This window comes from Xyrauchen texanus, chromosome 16 (genome assembly GCF_025860055.1).
Source record: "Xyrauchen texanus isolate HMW12.3.18 chromosome 16, RBS_HiC_50CHRs, whole genome shotgun sequence".
NCBI classification, from domain to species: domain Eukaryota; kingdom Metazoa; phylum Chordata; class Actinopteri; order Cypriniformes; family Catostomidae; genus Xyrauchen; species Xyrauchen texanus.
Window position 1 is genome coordinate 42380614 of NC_068291.1, and position 20159 is coordinate 42400772.

The following is a 20159-nucleotide window of genomic DNA, read 5'->3' on the forward strand; positions in this document are numbered from 1 at the left end:
GTCTAGAATGATGCTTAAGCTGACCATGAGTCACTCGTTTGGGTTTGTAGTGTTGAGCATCTCTCATTGGATCCTTACAGTGTCCTCTAGTGGCCTGACTGAATTCTATATAACAAGAGCTAGGTCAATCCTGTTATGCAGCACCTTTTCAACTCTGTAACTTTTAGAAAATGAATATGCTTGTGTTGTAATGGAAGTGTTTTTATGAGTGGGTGCAGCAGATGTTTAGATATATGCTCCGGTCAAGCTCGGACACTTTAATTTTGCAAGAATTGCAAGACACGATTGTGAGATAATGAACAAGATGAATAACAGAATGGAAATATAGAGCTAAAGTTGGCCATTTCCCAAGGAGAGATTAGTTTAAAGTTAGCTTGTCAACTTGAAGTTAATACATTTGATTAAATGTTGATATAAGCCTGGAATGTTTAAGAGTGAGGCAAACCAACTTAAACGATAAAATGGCAGAATTCATCTCTAATTCTCACTGATGTGTGTGCTGTTGTTTTCCCACCAAAAATGATGTCCTATAGGAGGATGTCATAAAGGATCTGGCCTCTACAAAAGACAGTTTTGTGAGGTCTTTACACCTGTACTGCTCATTTATAGACAGTTGATGGAGTTTTATTAGTTTAAATTGTGTAATCTGCGTGGGAATGTGTTAATCCAGTGTCAGCCTTCCTCTAACTGGAATGACTGGATGGAGAACAACTGAATATGGATGTGAAAAATCCCTTTACATACTCCACTGGTGAAAGCAAGTTCATTTGCTGGTTTCCTGTAACTCCAGGTGCAAAAGTTGGCAGGCTCTACTTTGGTAGGTCATTATTCCTCAGGAGTTTCTCTGAGTCCGGTGTTTGTGTCAGTTTCGAGGGTCTTGTTTTTTGCAACGACAGCAAATGAGCTATACGACTCTTTCAGTACAGACCACTGCTGTAAATTTGATTAGGGCATGTGAAAATGGCCAAAGTCTATGTTTCTATTGAATATATTTATGAGTCCAACTTACAAATCAATTTTATTACCAGTAGCAGCTGGTAAAGTTCAGGGAGGTTTTTAGTCTCTCAGAGGAGGGAAATACTGTACACCTGATGTCCCTCAAGGTATTTTTGGAGGTAACACCTCATTTACAAAGTTTCCAAGGTGTCAAAAAGCACAACTTATCTTCGTGACTCACAAAAAGCTTGTCCAGGTCACATTTCACCTCGAAATCAAACAAAAATGATGTAAGAAAGGATATTTTGCTTAAAGAAAATTAAGCCTACTTATATGAACAATAAGAGATTATTCTCCCACCTAATGATATTTTATTAATTTACTGTAAATCATAAATAATGGATAAATACCTATTGTAAATAATATCTCATCTATATTTTTTTCACATTACTGTTATAAGAATGTGAATGTTTTGCAGTAATGAACATTTAGGAGGCAACACCATTTCAAACCTTTCCAAGCTGTTAAAATTACTTTTTTTTTAATGTTAACATTTCACCCCAAAATCAATCGAAATATTATAATTTTTTTAAATACATAAAGTATATTTTGCAAAAATAAAATGAAGCCTTTATTAGCACATTAAAACATAATGCATTTTCATTATTATTATTATTATTATTATATTTTATCACCATAATATGATTAATTTTAATCATTTATCTTTTTATATATATTTTATAATATATATAATTATTTTATTATATATATATATTGTAATTATGTTATTAAGTGTATATAATTATTTTATATATATATCATTATTTTATTATATATAAATATTTTTTTATTATATATATATATATATATATTGTAATTATTTTATTAAGTGTATATAATTATTTTATATATATATATATTATAAATATATAATAAAATAATTTGGTTAGAAAAATAGGCTTCAATTTCTTTAAAATAAAAAAATAACACAATGATAAATAATAATAATATTTGTATTTAAAATATTATTATATTAAATCTGAATAATACATAATTTTAATAATTTATCTTTAAAATATATCTTATTTTTGTACATTATTTTTATAAGAATGTAAATGCTTTGCATTAATGTAATGGCAATTTTGGGTGGAAATGTACATTCGTTTTATGTAATTAATATGACAATAATGTGAAAACAAATCCCAATGTTTATAAAAAATACACTTAATATTTTTTAAGCAAAATCTAAATACATTTTTGAATTTTTATATGAAAACACAGTCTAACAGTTAATGCTTTTCATTTTTATTAATATAAAACATTTTAGAAATATTTTCCGTTCTCTTTCCAAGTTGTCATTTACATCAGCGAACCTTTCCTGGGCAACTTTTAAAGTTCATATTATTCCTTTCAGGCAAAACAAGGTCATGAGCGGTCCAAAACCTAATCTTACTAGATCAGTGTGTTCTGCCAAATTAAAGAAACCCTTAGCAAGCAAAACTAACCTGACCTGTTTTTGTTTTTATAATTCTATTTGCCTGGTTGCCATTTTTATGACATTTTGTTGACACTGTTTATTATGCGGACTCTGCTGTCTACCTCCGAGCGTGATAGGTGGTCTCGGTTAATAATGAGCGAGATATATTTAACCGTTGACTTCTTTTTTTAAAGCTCAAGAAGCACTAAGGAAGGTCTCCAGTGCTCGGGCTGGTTTTAATGTAATAGAAGTCTATTCATCTGCATGGAGCGTGGCGAGTCTGGTTACAAGACGTCTGCCAGATCCAGCGCACGACCCGTCCCGAAGCCCAAACGCCTGCCGCTCTGTCAGGGAACTTCGCCCGGATGTTTGGGGTTGAAACAGGGTGGGTTGTGGAAGCACGCCTGCCATCTCTCGTCCAGGTGCTCGCTTTGACGTATGTCAGAAGCTCTTGGGTGCCCAAATCAATTACCTTCTCTCATGTCGAGAGGGCATGACAAATTGGCAAAGTGTTTTGTTGAAATAAATGGCCTTGGTATAGTTTTTCCAGGGGGAACGAGGAGTTTAAGAATGTGTGGTCTCATCATTCTTAGAAATAAGTCGTTGTAGCGTCGTCTGTTGACAACACATTTGCTTTTTCACACTGTTACAAACACAGAGACCTCCCAGCTGTAGCCACACTGTTAGATGTTGCAGAACTTCGTATATTTATCAAAGACAACCGAGTTTTATTCCTTCACGATGTGGTTTATATACTGTAAGTGTAAGGTTCTGAATGACGAAACATCTTCTATTGGTGTTTAGTGGGGGATTGAATTGGACAAGACATTCAGCGAGAAAATTACGTTTTCAGCCAGAGAGAATAAATATCGCTATTACTATTCCTCATAGGTGGGGTTAGGCTCTTTTTAGGTGGGCTCTTTTGACTTGAGCCAATACACAACGACCTAGCAACCACCCAGAATCCCCTAGCAACCACATATCAGCTTAGCATTCACCTGGCAACACCGTAGCATCATGGCAAGGAGATGTGCACAGGCATATAAAACTCAGTTTCACTGCAGAATATGTCAATTCCTAAATCTGGTTATCTTTGGTGTTTTTAGGCACACAGCAAAACATGTTTTTAATATCTGATTGTTATTGGTGCAAATGTGAATCCCTTATTTTATTTATCAAAGTGCCCGTCTCTCAGGGACTCTGAGTTTCGCCAAACATTGATAAAGTCTGCTTCCAAACATCACCGTTAAACCGCAGAACACAAGCAAAACATTCTGTCTTGACCACGTAAGAGTTTGTGCTCTTGCGATAACGGTTGCTTGGCGACCATCTTCAAAGGGTTGTTACGATAGTTGGGGGAATTTCTCCAAAACACGTACAGGGCACGTACATATACTGTCTTAACGATCTGGAGATCAGCAGTTACAGAAATACTCGAATCATCCCGTCTGGCTCCAACAATCAAACATACGATTATCTAATCAGCCAATCGTGTGGCTGCAGTGTATAAAATCATCCAGATACGGGTCAGGAGCATCAGTTAATGTTCACATCAACCATCAGAATGGGGAAGAAAATGTGATCTCAGTGATTTGGAGAGTGGCATGATTGTTGGTGTCAGACGGGCTGGTTTGAGTATTTCTGGGATCTTCATGCAACAACAGTCTCTAGAATTTACTCCGAATGGTGCCAAAAACGACAAACATCCAATGAGCGGCAGTTCTGTGGACGGAAACGCCTCGTTGATGAGAGAGGTCAACGGAGAATGGCCAGGCTAGTTTGAACTGACAAAGGTTTGCATTGAAAATTAAATGTTGTCAGCCTTCAAATCAGATTTTCAGGCGGTGCGTTTAACAAACGAGTGAGGTTTCCCTCTTAAGTAACGTGAAATCTGTCTGTCTGGTAGGTGACTTCTGTAAACACGAGTGCTCGTTTTGTTTTCCTGCTTTTCAAAGGAAAACGGTGCAATAGATCTTTACAAGGCCGCTGTGAGTGGAATTCTCCCTGGTCTTCCTGTTACCTTTTCCAGTGTAATCAAATAATGGATTTCATTTCAGAACACCGCGGTAGCAGTCGAGAGGAAATTATGTTCAGCAGGCTTGTTTATTTGACTTCTGCCATTCTGTTGCATGAAAGCGCGGCCTTTTCCTGCTGCACTGTAACGTGACATGAACCAGAGGCCCGTGCCACTCGAAAATGTGTCGTTATTAAAATTGATCCCTCTAATTAGGGAACAAGACTTGTATGCTTTCCCAGGCCAGAAATCTGTCTCTGTAGTCGTTGGCACTGTGTAGAAGCCTTTCAGTGCACACGGCATGTTTTCGCTCCTGTTTATGAAACTTTGGTAATATTTTATGTGTTTGATTTTGTATTGAATCATTAAGAGGTTGTATTTCTGGATTGGTCTTTTTTTTTTTTTTTTTAGGGAACAATAAACACAAATTAAGTGACTCACTCTTATACCGTTCCAAACCTGTATGACTTGGTTTCTTCAGTGAAAAACAAAAGGAGATATTTGAAAGAATGTTCATGCTGCTCTTTTCCATACTATGAAAGCATACAGTGACCAGGCTCTTAAGCTCCAAAAAGGACACACACAATAAAATAAAACACCATGAAAGTACCATAAAAGCAGAAGAATTAAAGTTAAAGTCATATGGGTTTGGAAGGACATGAGGGTTGGCAAATGTTGACAGATTTTATATTTTCAGATTAACTTATTTTTTTAGTTTTCTTTTTTAACAAAAGTTCATATTAGAGTGTCTACATGTATATCAATACATTACTAGTTTTTTTTTTTAAGTGTTCTTTGAAAGAAAGCATGCAGGGTTGGTGCAGAGGCCAGCTGTCAATCAAACTGTCATCAGCCCCTCCCTCCACGTCTGTGTTTACGTTTCACATTTGGCCTCCTGTTTTCTTTACATTTTTTTTCTAGTGAAACCATAAACGATAATATCGAGATGGGTAAAAACACTCCTCTGTCGTATGATAAGTCAGGCATCTCAGAAATGGTAAAACAGTCCTTCGCTGCTCAAGTAAACTGTCAACACGCTCTGGAAAATGACCACAGAGATCCCAGTGTTCCCGGAGCCATCCCATCCCAATCCAGACCGACTTCTTTTAGTCTCCCAGCTTTTGCAGCCCGCTTTGATCAATGTGTAAAATTAGAGCAATTACTAAAATTAATCTGAAATTTAGCAGAAGACCGTTTTGTGAGCCAGGAAAAAGCCTTCACTAACCCCATATATGAAAAGAGAGCTGTACTGCAAGACTTTTAAGGAACTTTTAAGGGATCAAGGTTTTTTTTTTTTTCCTTTGGGCCAAATTCAAACAAAACTAACATAACCTTAAAATGGGTTTGTATGACTATAATGATTATAAAACATCCTTTTAAACATGTTTTTCGGAGTATTCTCAATCTGTATCTATGCTAACGTATCATCATAGTCAAAATAGTGCCTGCATCAGAAGACTATAATGTGTTTAATGTCATTCCTCAAGTGAGCGGCTCTGGTTAGAGAGGATCATTTTAAATAAATACGTTTAAATAAGTACGTTTTTCTAATGTAGACTAAATGCACTTTGAGGGATTTATTTCATGGAAAGGTACACAACAAATGTTCCTACTTCCTGAGAGATATTACTGAAATAAGTGTTGTAAGATATCTTACCTGTCTCTGTGACAGCTCTAGACAAAAATGTGTGTGTGGATCGCGGACAATGATGCTTTCGACCTGTCAATCAATTTTCACGTTCTCATAGTATTGTAGTTGCAGCGAATTATTGAGGCTTAATGCCATTTTTATGCCATGTTGTTCATAATAGTTGTCTGTTGAGGGCACTGTTATGCTGCTGTTGTCTTTAACAACTGTTTCTGCTCGTGTCGATCTCAATAAAGCTCATTTGGTATCTTTGGCTTTGTAAAGAGGGCTCTGAAAAATACCTGTTGGCGGGCCCAAAGGGGGGGGGGGCGCTATGTCGTTGAAAAAGTTTACGCTTAAAACGTTAAGCCTCCATATAAATAAGTCAGCAATATGAGGTAGCATTTGAAAGATAAGAATCTGAACTTTTCAGCGATAACCATCACATCTGCATTTATGTTACATAAATAAACTAAAAATTGGCCTCAAAACATTCGCATTGAAAATTAGCGCCCCCTATAGGTAATGGGGTAGAAATAAATATATAAAAATAAAAGTCCTTCACATTGCTCCTAAAATGGACAAGTCATATATCAAATAAAAGCTCTCATTCTTAGGAATGTGAATGTACAGTTAATTGTGTTGCCCTAATACCACAGTTCAAAAGATTTCCAAAAGAATCACAATGTAATATACAATTTATATATATATGTGTGTATGATATATGAAGTCATCAATTACAAACGTCTCTGTTATGCACCGATCTCTGCTGCTATAAGCGTCAAATAGCTAAAAACTTTAGATCTATTTTTTAAACTTAGGACGTTTTCTAAAAAAAATTTTGTAATTTTTTTTCTTTCTGTCTGTGTGCGCTTGCTTGGCTGAATAATGTAATTTTATATCTTAGATGTACAGAACAAAATATGCCATCCAGGAGGGAAAGCATGCAAAAGAAATCATCAGAAAATATGTCTAATTGGGGGGCCTGGGTAGTTCAGTGGTAAAGACGCTGGCTACCACCCCTGGTGTTCTGGCTGGAGTGCTGAGTGACTCCAGCCAGGTCTCCTAAGCAACCAAATTGGCCCGGTTGCTATGGAGGGTAGAGTCGCATGGTGTAACCTTCTCGTGGTCGCTATAATGTGGTTCGTTCACGTGGTGAGTTGAGCGTGTTTGCCGCGGTTGATGGTACGAAGCCTCCACACGTGCTATGTCTCCGTGGCAACGTGCTCAACAAGCCACATGATAAGATGTGATGTAACCCCCCTTTTCCCACAAAAGGAGAGGATCTCAGCTTTCTAATGACACCTAGATTGAGCTTCTAGTCCACTCAGAGGCCGAGATATTCAATGTAAAAACGAGGGTGGTGCTTGAACTGAAAATTAGACTGAATGTCTATGGACGAGCACATCTGTGAGGACTAATGCGTTAGAACGCCACCTACATTTCAGATCTGTGTATTGTGATGGAATTTGATAGAGGGAAAAAAAAACACTAGTGGAATAAATGTGAGGTACAGTATAGTGAACATAACCAGAATTAATGTTTACAAAATTAGGAAAACAACAAAACAATTCTGTTTATCATAAGATTATAAACACATATAGGATTATTTATAAACCCGTTTGATTTTCTGTTCTCCACAGAACACAAAAGGAGATGTGAGGCAGAATGATAGCCTCAGTCACCATTCACTTTTATTGCCTCTTTTTTTTTTTCTCTCAAACAATGAAAGTGTATGGTGACTGAGGCTCACATTCTGACCATCACTTTTTGTTTTACACGTTAGACAGAGTGTCATAGCACTTTGGAACAACATGAGTGTGAGTAAATGATGACATCATTTTTCATTTTATTGGAAAATATATATATATATATTTTCCTTCAGTTTAGCATTGTATGTTGTTTGTGACTATTCAACATACAGAATGTAATTCTATAAAAAATAAAATTCCTCAGGTAAATTGATCTGGTATCCGAGGATGATGGCATTTTTGGCTCAGATACACGTTGAGAGTGAAGGATGACATTTTGCATACTCGTAGCCATTTTTGTCTATTAAAAACTCTATTCCTCTATGAAATGGTCGGACAGACATGGCGGTCGGTATGTCAATCTTGGTATGATGCCAGGCCAGAAAGATCTATATTAAACTCTTCTTGCTCAAGCACTAAATGCTCCCCCTGTTTGTGCATGTGTGGGGCCGTTCCACTCGCAGACTTCACTCTCACATGTACATTTGCAGGCAAATATATTTATGACCAGCAAATGTTTACACACCCCAAGAATTGCTCAAATGTATTTCAAGACTGACGGTGGATTAAGTTTTTACCTTTTCGTGAAGAATATCATCTTTTTTTCTTTTCAGACGAGTCATAGTCAGTTCTGTAAGTTTACTTGGCCCCGCATAAGTGGATATTTGATAGGCCCTTCGGTGGCTTCACCAACAGAACAAATGTCTCTTTATTAAAGTATAGTATGCTGATAGTTTTCTAGTGATTTCAGCGAAGTTTCAGTATAAATGTCAAATGTAAACATACGTTTTATTTTGCTCAAGGGCAGATCGAAAACCTGTCAAGAACATGTCGGGGTGGTTTATATTTCACCACAGAAGACAATATAATGTTTAGGCAATAATATAATGTTTGCCTAAAGCAAATGTACCCTTTAGAAAGTGTGACTTATGTGATAGTTAAGCTCATCAGGCCATTCCCATAACTGTAAAGCACAAAAACAGATCTTGTTTTGATTATTGAAATGTAAAAAAAAAATTATTAACAAGATTAATGAAAGTTACAAAAGAAAAAAAATGAAAAGTTAAGTGTTTAGACGCATGATGATCATTACAATTTCAGGGAAAAGTGAAGTATTTATGTGGCATGGTAGCATTTGTTGTACTGTTTTTAATTTAAGCAGATTTTTAAGTAAATACAGTATTTATTTATTTAAATTTCTTTGCTCAAAAGTGGAAAAATAAATGCTTAATTGTCATGAAAATAATGTCTCAATGCAAAAAGTCTTAATGGTCCAAAAAAATAGACCACTCAAAAAAATATTTTGTGAATTTTTATTATTTGTTTTTATATATAATTTTTTTTTATATAATTTATATATAAAAATGAAGAAAAAAAATTAATATATTCATATATATTTATTTATTTATTATTTCATCATTTCTATATATATATATATATATATATATATTTTTTTATATATTTTATTTGAATATATATATATATATATATATATTATTGTTATATATATATGAATTTTTTTTATATTTTTATAACTTATATATAATTATATATACCGCTTTTATATTTTATTTATTTAGTTAAAGATGACATATTTCAATTTTACAATTTTGTTATTAAATTAAGTAATACAAAAATATAAAAATGATTTAAATGATTCATTTGAGTGTACATTTATATTCTGTATGTATTCACATAAATTACAATAATATAATAGAAAATATACCATATAGAATATATTCATTTAATCTAATTTCTTATATTATTTGTTTAATAACAGAATTGCTTGGTGTATTATTTTAATTGCCACGTAAATATTTACTTTATATCAGTTAAAATGCTAAACTTGCATTTAGGTAATCTAAACATTTTTAAGCACATCCTCGACATGAAGTCATTAACCAAATGAACTTTTAACAAATAAAGAGACCCTCTTCCCATGCTATATCAATAACCAAATCTTTCCTGCTTTTTTTGTGTGCTTGCGAGTATTATATTTGTCTCAGATCATTACCTTTTCTGTTGAGGGCCCCCGTGCGTTTACATTTGTGGTTTAACTCACTTGTTTTGCAAAGACATGTTTAAAAATATCCGTGAGACATCCCATAATTCCAGATCATTCATTCGATATGTTGATTTACATAAAAACAGCTATGAGTTTCACAATGATAAATGATGTGTTTTTCCTCTTTTGTCACGGAAATTAAATTACCGCACTTCACCAGACATATTTCATTACATGCTTTTTGTGCTTCTCAACCTTAAAGATTTGTTTCTGTATGATTTTGACATTTCTGTATATGCATTTCATGCATCTACATATAAAAAGTGGAGGTCAGTAGTCAGACATGACTAAAATGCTTCTTTTTGTTTTGCGTTTTTCTAATTGAATGCATTTTTTTAAACACAAATATGCCCGTATTTGATTAGTGACCTAGAAAATTTCTTCTAGATAATGTTTTTTTTTTTTTTTAATCTTAAAGCATTTTCTTTATTTCCAGGTTCAAATTTGATTTTGAATCCCAGATTTTCAATTTGGACTCCACTGTATTTATCCATTATGTTGACAGCTTCATAAAAAGCCGGCAGACACTTGCTACAAATGATTAAATCCTGTTTTTTGACTCCCCCATTATCTTATTTTTGTATCTGTGAAATGTGCAAACCCCATGACTGTTCCCAGACATTCTACCATCACATGCTTTTAACTGTGGTCAGTTCAGTATTATCTGTTGTTTTGAAATAATGCATTTCTTTCTCTGTTTACACTGCAGACAAGGACATTTTTAGTCATATTTGAGCACCGTGTGCAAAAGTTGTGAAGCTAAACACTTTTACACAAGACAAGAAGCTCATGTAGGCTGAAGCTCTGCTCTCAAAATAAAAAAAGCTTTATCAGTTTCTTCAAGGTCTTTAAACTGCAGATGCGATGTGTCAGTTACTTAAAATGCACTTATGTGTTAAAAACACATATTTAGCGCTGATTCTTGCATATCTTCAGAGTTGTTGCTGATCTAGTTTTTCCTCCCCTGTCTGTAGCTTCATCAGGCAGCCGAGGTGGCCCTCCTGAGAGGGGCCCGGGTCATTTCCCCAGAGGATATCATCTTCCTAATGAGGAAAGACAAGGTAAAAACACTCAAATATGTGCTAAGCCTGCTCAAGTTAATTTGACTGAAGTTTTATAGAAACTTGTGGCCCTAAAAAAGTAAAGAATTTGCATTGACTCGACTTAACTCATTCGTGTTATCTTTCTGCTTTGACTCAAGTTGCATTGATATAGAAATTAGGGCTGTCGATTTAACACGTTAAACATATATAGCAAATAACGTGCTAAATAAATGAACGCCATAAACGTTTTTTCCTACCATCTGAGCCGCAGGTGGGCGTAGAGATCTTCCAATGTTTATTACATATGTGAGATGGTCGTAGAAGTACATCGGTTTTTACGAACCGCGTGAATATGTAGCAGCGCGCCACAACAAACCACACAAGCAGCGCAGCAACAGAATGAGAACCGCTCACTGAGGAAGCACGACAGGATATGGGAATCTTGAGATGTGAGTTTCAAAGTTTCCGCTACTTTTAACTTGACAGAGCATGATAAAAATGCAGCATTTATGACGCTTGATACCAAACGCGTCCGTCTGAAGCACGTGTAACGGGAGCCAGCTGGTAGATAGCGACTGATGCTAGAGGCTGTAGCCTTTAGCCTCCTTGTTAGAGCACCCGCCTCCCACGCCGGAGACGTTGGTTCGAGTCCCGTACGGAGCGGGTAGAACAAGAGCATCACACACGCACATGTAAATGGAGCAACAATTTAAAGTAGCGCAGACATAAGACGTATTAACAAACTCAATCACCCCGATCTCATGGAAATTTGTACATCATTTACGAGTTGGCTATTTCGTATGTTTTCGCACGATGTTGTTCGCATAAACTCGTACGATTATTCCCGGATATCTAATGCGGAGGTAAGCGTGAGTTTCTCGCATGAGGCGTTAAGGACATACTTATTAATATTATGCCCTTACCCAAACCCCTTACCTAAACTTAACCAATCAGTAGAGGGTGTAAACATCATAGGAAGCTGTTGTGTGTGACAGATAGGGCTGAAACGATTAGTCGACGTTATCGACAACATCGTCGATAAAAAATTGTCGTCAAAAATGTTCAACAGCTTCAGGTGATGTAGATCGCAAAGTATGAGGGAATTATAATGCAAAAATACAAAGTAAGTAAATACAGAAGCACTCTCGTTGTGGAATAAGTGAAGCTGCCGCAAAACTTGCTTGTCGAGCGTCTTTAAAGGAAACACCCCGACGTTACATATTTAATGCAGTTATATTTAATGCATTATAGCTTTAATAAAGTTCAAATAATACAGAAGCAGATCATATAAATTACTACAAACTCCGAAACTGGCATTTTCTGTGCAGTCGGCGTCTCTTCTATGAGTTGCGTGAATGTCCCGATCTGAGGGGGAGAGACTGAAACTGCACCTGGCTGATGCACACTCTGTCCCTCGAGCACGCTTAATGCAGCTAGATTATAACGTGATGGCTCGCGACATACACTTATATACAAAATACACTTACTGTATCTTTAAGGTACATTCTCTGAAAGCAAGTCTAAATATCTTATATGTTGCTTCTCAATTAAATGTATCTTGTTAAGGATTTTTAGACATTTTTAAATGGAAAACAAGAAAAAAACACTCGATAACAATAGGATTTTTTTAAAAGTATTTTTCCTCCTTTAATTCAGTGAATGTCATTTAGAGGTATTTTTTAAAAGATGATTTTTTATTGTCAGTAAGCACATTTAATACAACCTTTTAAGTCGGGACACAAGCAGAATAATCGGTCAAGAGCCAATGATTAATCGGTGCAATAATCGCAGAGTAGTCGAATAATCGTTAGATTAATCGATTATCAAAATAATCATTAGTTGCAGCCCGAGTGACAAGCAAGTAATTGTTGCATATTTGGTGGAAATGATGTCCAGCGACGTCATTGGCTGTAGTGAAAGTCTTAGTAATTCAAACGAGTGCAGTCGAACGATATCATACGAATTGGGAAGTCGTATGAATTAGGGATGGGCATTCATCAATAATTTGGTATTTGAATATTTAAGCTCGTAAAAAATGAATATTCATATATTCTATTATTTAAATGAAGGTAACTAATGAGAAAGAGACGTTGTGAAATATTTTTTTTTGGTCATAAAGGTTGCGTCACCATTAAAAACAAGCCTATATCGTGTCCTGAGTTGTTTTTTTTTTTTTTTTTTTTAAACAAGCAATGCGTGAAAACAAAAATAAGTACAGAATGAAAGCTCATTTATGCTCACGCAAAGCAAAGAAAAACCAGCCGCTTAATTTACTCTGAAATGGATTTAAAAAGACCGTAATTTGGATAAGAACATTCAAAATGTTTAATGCAAGAAGTAAAATACAGTACACATCTAGTTAAAATATTTATTAACTTAATATACTTATATATATATATATATATATATATATATATATATATATACCTACATATCATTTACTAAAATATATATAAAAAAATAAATAAATTTGAAATCAAATGAATCACTGAATCAGAGTTTTGAATCAATTCAAACTGAATCAATTCAGTCTGACAAGATACACAAAAGTGAATCAAACTCAGCAACTCTAATGACACATTTTCTACTGAAGTTTAAAGACATTATTTAAACAACGCTTTCTTAACCCTCTCAAACTAGTGAGTTACGAGACGAGGAAGGATTGTGAAACCTGTTTAATGACAGTCTTTATGTGGAAGACCAGATATAAAGTGCATTAAAATCACTGTGATATTCAAGAGTTGATTAACTGTATATTGCGAGCAAAATCATTGTGAATATATCGTAAGGATTCAATTTATCACCCAGCCCTGGCACAAACAGTGAGTGGTGGTGGCGTAGTGGTCTAAAGCACATAACTGGTAATCAGAAGGTTGCTGGTTCAATCCCCACAGCCACCACCATTGTGTCCTTGAGCAAGACACTTAACTCCAGGTTGCTCCGGGGGGGATTGTCCCTGTAATAAGTGCACTGTAAATCGCTTTGGATAGAAGCGTCTGCCAAATGCATAAATGTAAATGTAAACAGATAGAAAACAAAATCAGATGTATAATCATGGAACGAATGTAGTTTGATTGTTGACAGCTCTTTTTACGTGACCCTTCAGAAAAAATTACGAAGACTCATCAGATACATGCAGTACAGAGACTACAAATCCAAAATCCTGAAAACCATTGATGATGAAGACCCGCTGGATACAGGTATGATACGTGAACACCAATATATATCAACTTAAATGTGCACATTTCACCGTTATCAGCATCTAAAGTCTAAAGTCTGAAGTCATTCACTATTTAGCAAGATGTTGTTGTTATGAATTAATGAGTTTGTAACAAGTTTAAAACATTTCCTTCGTCAACTGAATTTCACCATTCAGCCATTGCCCTAAATGACGATGGCGCACATAATGAGCGGAGTCAAGCGAGGTAATTTCGTACGCCACAGTCAATCAACGAGAGTCATTACCAGAATGCAGACGGAAGCTTTGGCATCGGTCTACTTTGAGCTGCGCTCCAGCGCTCTCATCAATATCACCGAAAAATGAGAGCAAGGGTGGAAAAGCATCCCAGAAAGAAGCGGCGTTCTCATGTAATGTCATGCGGAGGATCATTAGGATTTTTGCTCCTCATCTAGAGTGAAACTTGAGAGTTGAAGGAACATTAACTTGCGCAGTCCCTCTCTCGATTGAGCAGGAGTCTGCATGTCTGTGCTGTTCGGATACTTTTCCATGTGCGCTCTGATGGATCGTTCTGTTGAATGTTTTGCTCTTCTGCATGTTGTTTTGCTCACATTGGCTTGGAAACAGTGGCAGAGTTTTGCCCTTTTCAGTATGTGAATGTAACGTAAAGATTTTACTATGATGTCATGCAATATGTGTGTTCTCTATCATTGTGAAAAAGACAGATAGTGCATTTATGCAAACATGATTCTTTATGACAAAGAGACTCTCAAGGTTTACAAACTGCTTGATGCAAAGAAGGAATTCATGGAAAATTCCATGAAGTTATGACATCTGAGACTTTCTGTCTGTCTATCTAACTATCTACAGTGGCAAGAAAAAGTATGTGAACCCTTTGGAATTGCCTTCATACATTTATGTATAATTTTGTCTTAAAATCTGGTTTACAATATCTAATTTACAATAGTGAACAAACACAATCTGTTTTAACTAATAACACACAAATTATCATATTGTTCTTGTACTGAACTGTATTGAATACCTCATTGAAACAATCACAGCGTAGGTTGAAAAACGTTTGTGAACCTCTAGTCTAATGATGTCATCAATAGCTAATAAGAGTCAGGAGTTGGCAAACCTGGCATCCAATTAATGAAACGAGATTGGAGGTGTGGGTTAGGACTGCTTTGACTTAAAAAAGCACCATGCCTCGCAAAAAAGAGATCTTATGAACAAGAATTTTTGCTTTGCATGAAGCTGAAAAGGGTTACAAAGTAGCTTTGATGTTCATCTGTCCACATTTAGACAAATTGTCTATCAATGGAGATGATTTAGTACTATGGGTACTCTCTCTAGAAGTGGCTGTCCAGCCAAGATGACTCAATGGGCACATGGCAGAATGCTCAATGATATAAAACAGACGTTTTTTTAGATATGCAGTTTCATCCTTGTACATCAATTATGTTTACCATTTATATGACCCAAGAGGTATTTTTTCCTTCCTAATCACCTATTCTATCATATGTCAAATTAGGTTTCTTTAAAGCCAGAAATACTCTACTAATTATGTGCATCAACATATTTATATCATTTAAAATTGATTTTATATATAGTGAAATTTTTACCATTTGATTGAATTGCCCCGTTTACAAGGGAACTTCACAATTACAGTACGTTCAAGGTTACGCCATGCCAAACACCAGCAAACTTGCAGTCCATAAAAAGAGCCGTTATTAATGTGTCATAAATCCTGTAACCTTGATTAAAAAAGTTTTGGGGCTATTATGTCATTCACAGCCAGACATTACTTCACAGAAGTGTGTTTAATCAGTGTATTTCCTTTCATTTAATTAATGTTTTCCTTCTGTTTAATTTTCCCACCCTGTAGCTTCACGCCTGTAATGCCTAGTGACATTGAACATAGTGGAAGAAGTGAAATGTATTTTCCATGATAGAGCTTGATATTTGGAATTTGTTTCAAATGTATGTGTGTGTGTGGGGGTGTAAGCGGGCAACTGCATTATACCTTAAATGTCCTCTGTACAAGTATAAAACAACATTTGCAACAGTATTTAAATATATGCTTTTTTTTTTAGACAACATATTTTTACCAACCAATATTGAGTAAAAATGACTTAATTCTTAATGCATAATTCTGCATGCATAATTATATCAAGTAAGAAAATGCTGTTTAAAAATTGGATTGTGACATGTGACACCACAGGACATGCCAACTTCCCAAAAGTATTTCGTGTCAGCTAACCCTATAATCTTAAAAGTGTACACCTGCTGATCATATCAGCTGCATTGTACAATTCAAAGAAATTACCTCATAATAATTTCAATACAATTATTTCTTGTACTATATATTGTTCCATAAATGGAAACCCGATAAACGTACACATACAAAAATATTTCCTGTTCTTTAAAACAATGTACGCTTGCCAAGATAAGATCTTTCTTTAATTGGGCTCAGATGCATTCAATAGTGCAGACAATCTGATACAGATACAGTTTTGTGATAATAACATAGGAAATCGTGTTATTAAAGTATACTTTTTTTATTTATTGTCTTATTTTTATTTTCCCAAACCGGTAAGTAAAAGTAAAACTGAAGCAGGAGCTGTCAAGGTCCAAAGATATCATAAATATCTTATAGGAAAATGCTCCGATGTGCTTTCATTGCATAGCGTAAAGCACTAAAACATTGGCGTGTCCAAGCATTCATTCAATGAAAGTTATTCCCATAAGCATGGTAGGCGAGTTTTTAACTAATATTAAACTTTAAACTAAGTTTCCACCCACTAAAAGTGATTATGCATTCATTATGAATGTATGTTTTGTTTAAATATCATTAGTTTGATTTGGGGAAAACGAGCACGCTAACATACTACCACACCAAATTTAGGGGGGTAGCGCAACCAATGGAACTGAATGCAGGTGTCTCGAGAAGCGTTTTTAAACTTGACACTTCGTCTTAAAAACTCTGTGCTTATCCACGAGATGCTGAAAAAACAGTGGGATGTTGTACAATGGTCAAAAATGTCCATCTAGTGCATGTTAATACACAGAAATGTTCTTTGCGAACGATTTTTAAGGTTAGTTGTGACCTTCAGAGCTGTCAGAGCACCAGTGTGTGTGTGTGTGTGTGTGTGTGTGTGTGTACTCTAGGCCAAGATAAAAACTAAAGCACTATAGGCGACTGGACTGCTCTGAACACGGGTCAGTTGTAAATAAACCCAGCTGCCCTGCAGGTGCGTGCTGTGTGACAGTCAGCAAATAGCCCCAATCTGTTCACTTACAGACAAATACAGCAGCGTCAACAAGAGGCAGAGAGTGGCGCAGGACTTCCTGAGCTCCATCGACCAGACGGGGGAATTCCTGTCTCTAGTGGAGGAAGAGGAGGTGGATGATGTCAAGCAGGAGAGGCTGGAGGTGAGTAGGAGAGGAATTGTGTTTAATAGCGGAAATCCTGGTGAAGAACTACACTACCCATGATCCTGCAGAGAAAGATTTGCCAATCAGAGAATTAAGGCCAACGAGCACGCAAAAAGAGCTCCGCAGCGACCGCCCACTCCCATGTTTGGCTTTTTAGCAAAGTCCGTTCAAAAGTTGGTGTACATTGACTTTAAAGCTTTCCAAGCAACATAAATGTGCAAATATTTCAGTATATTATTGTGGATGTTTTTCGAGTGCCCGATTAAAGGGAATAAGCGGCACTGTTAGCAGGTGCACTTCACCCCAGTTCCAATTTCATTGACTTAAACAAGGTGCTTAAACAAATGTAATATACTTGCAAAACACAGTAGCACCTGATATTTAGACAAGTCTGGAAAATGTGGTTTTGTTGGGTTCGGTTTTATCAGAATACAATGTTAAAACTACTTCTGTCAGAGGGTCAGGCTCAGTTTCGTCTCCTTGTTAATAGTCTTGACATCTCATCTGAGTTTCCATTGTCATGCTAGCTTCAAATACTTTCCTCAATTCACAGGGAGACATGCAAATATGCCACAAGAGAAACTAGAGAGCCGAAACCGAGTGTAGCTTTGACCTGTCAAACGTCATTATGAAGTCAACGAGAGCATTTTCAGTCCTGTTGGGAAAAAAAAAAGATGAGACGAAATGAATCTTTATCAGACCAAATCCAGCACTAATGTATGCGCCAAGAACAGTCCAATCATTACAAGGCACCAGCGACCCATTCTGAAACTCGAAAACCGCCAGAATCTTCGCAATATGAACTTGAACTTTCGTGGCATAGGCACAGGAGTCTTCTATAACATCCTTTTGTTTTCACTGTGCCAAGTGAAATAAATGGCCACGGCTGAAAGATGTAATTAAGGCTCTGAAGCAAGAACCGTGGACAAGGGGGTTTTACCATGAGACTTTATCCGTCCCGTCTCAATTAAAACCAAGCCCCAGTCAGTTCTGGATGTGGCCAAGAAAGCTTGTGGTTTCCCCCAAAACTTTGTTCCTACTGAGTATTTTAATGGGTATGTTTAAACTATCAGGACGACCTTTTGGGAATAAGGAACTAGATCCTTCTGGGCCTCCCACTTTGCTTCACTCATGAAGTTCTCTCGAGAGGAGCTTTATGGTTTAACCACACTGCAGTGTGCTGCTTTATCTAGTGCCCTTCTGCCCCACTGCCACCCCCCTCGTCCTCCTTAACTAGCTCTCGGTGTTTGAGGGCATATGACTGGTTTTTCTGTGCTTGCCTTACCTGCCTTATATGAACGTTATAGGGCAATTACGTAGCTGCCTGACTTCAGAATAAAGGTTTTCTGCTTTTTCGCACAAATACTCACATATCACAAACTTGAGATATTTTTTTTATTTAGCATTTACATTACATTTATGCATTTGGCAGACGCTTTTATCCAAAGCGACTTACAGTACACTTATTACAGGGACAATCCCCCCGGAACAACCTGGAGTTAAGTGCCTTGCTCAAGGACACAATGGTGGTGGCTGTGGGGATCGAACCAGTGACCTTCTGATTACCAGTTTAGCCCACTACGCCACCACCACTCACATTAACTAATATATATATATAAATCTCTCTGTCTGTCTGTCTGTCTATATATTGTCTGTCTTTCTATAGACAGCATATATCTGATTGTCTGTCCGTCTATCTGTCTGTCTTTCTATCTACCTACAGTATCTGTCTGTCTGTCTATCTATATATCTGTATATCTCTCTGTGTGTCTGTCCGTCTGTCTATCTACCTGTCTGTTTGTCTGTCTGTCTATATATTGTCTGTCCATCTTTAAATAGACAGCATCTGTCTGTCTGTCTTTCTATCTCTCTCCATCAGTCTGTCTGTCTATGTATCTGTTTTTAGTCTACAGTGTCTGTCTGTCTGTATGTCTATCTTATGTTCTGTATGTCTGTCTATCTGTCTGTCTGTCTTTCTGTCTCTCTCCGTCAGTCTGTCTGTCTACGTATCTGTCTGTCTGTCTTTCTATCTACCTACAGTATCTGTCTGTCTGTCTATCTATATATCTGTATATCTCTCTGTGTGTCTGTCCGTCTGTCTATCTACCTGTCTGTTTGTCTGTCTGTCTATATATTGTCTGTCCATCTTTAAATAGACAGCATCTGTCTGTCTGTCTTTCTATCTCTCTCTCCATCAGTCTGTCTGTCTATGTATCTGTTTTTAGTCTACAGTGTCTGTCTGTCTGTATGTCTATCTTATGTTCTGTATGTCTGTCTATCTGTCTGTCTGTCTTTCTGTCTCTCTCCGTCAGTCTGTCTGTCTACGTATCTGTCTGTCTGTCTTTCTCCGTCAGTCTGTCTGTCTCCGTCAGTCTATCTGTCTATGTATCTGTTTTTAGTCTACAGTGTCTGTCTGTCTGTCTTTCTAGACAGCATCTATCTTTCTGTCTGTCCTTCTGTCTTTTTGTCTACAGTATCTGGCTGTCTGTCTAGATATACAATGTCTGTATATCTTTCCGCCTGTCTATCTTTCTGTATATCCGTCTGTCTGTCTGCCTGCCTGCCTGTCTATCTATATATCTGTATCTCTCTCTCTCTGTCTGTCTGTCTCTCTCTCTCTGTCTGTCTGT

At 36.4% G+C, this 20159-nt stretch overlaps 1 protein-coding gene across 3 annotated transcripts in view; it reads left to right on the plus strand.

Moving 5' to 3' along the window:
• The window catches only part of supt3h (SPT3 homolog, SAGA and STAGA complex component), a 149336-nt gene that overhangs the window by 91376 nt on the left and 37801 nt on the right, over nt 1-20159 (plus strand). For all 3 annotated transcript variants that reach the window (XM_052146170.1, XM_052146171.1, XM_052146172.1), the window contains exons 4-6: nt 10845-10931; nt 14020-14113; nt 17396-17526. In XM_052146170.1, the coding sequence (XP_052002130.1) occupies nt 10845-10931; nt 14020-14113; nt 17396-17526 (312 nt within the window). The remainder of the gene's footprint in view (nt 1-10844; nt 10932-14019; nt 14114-17395; nt 17527-20159) is intronic.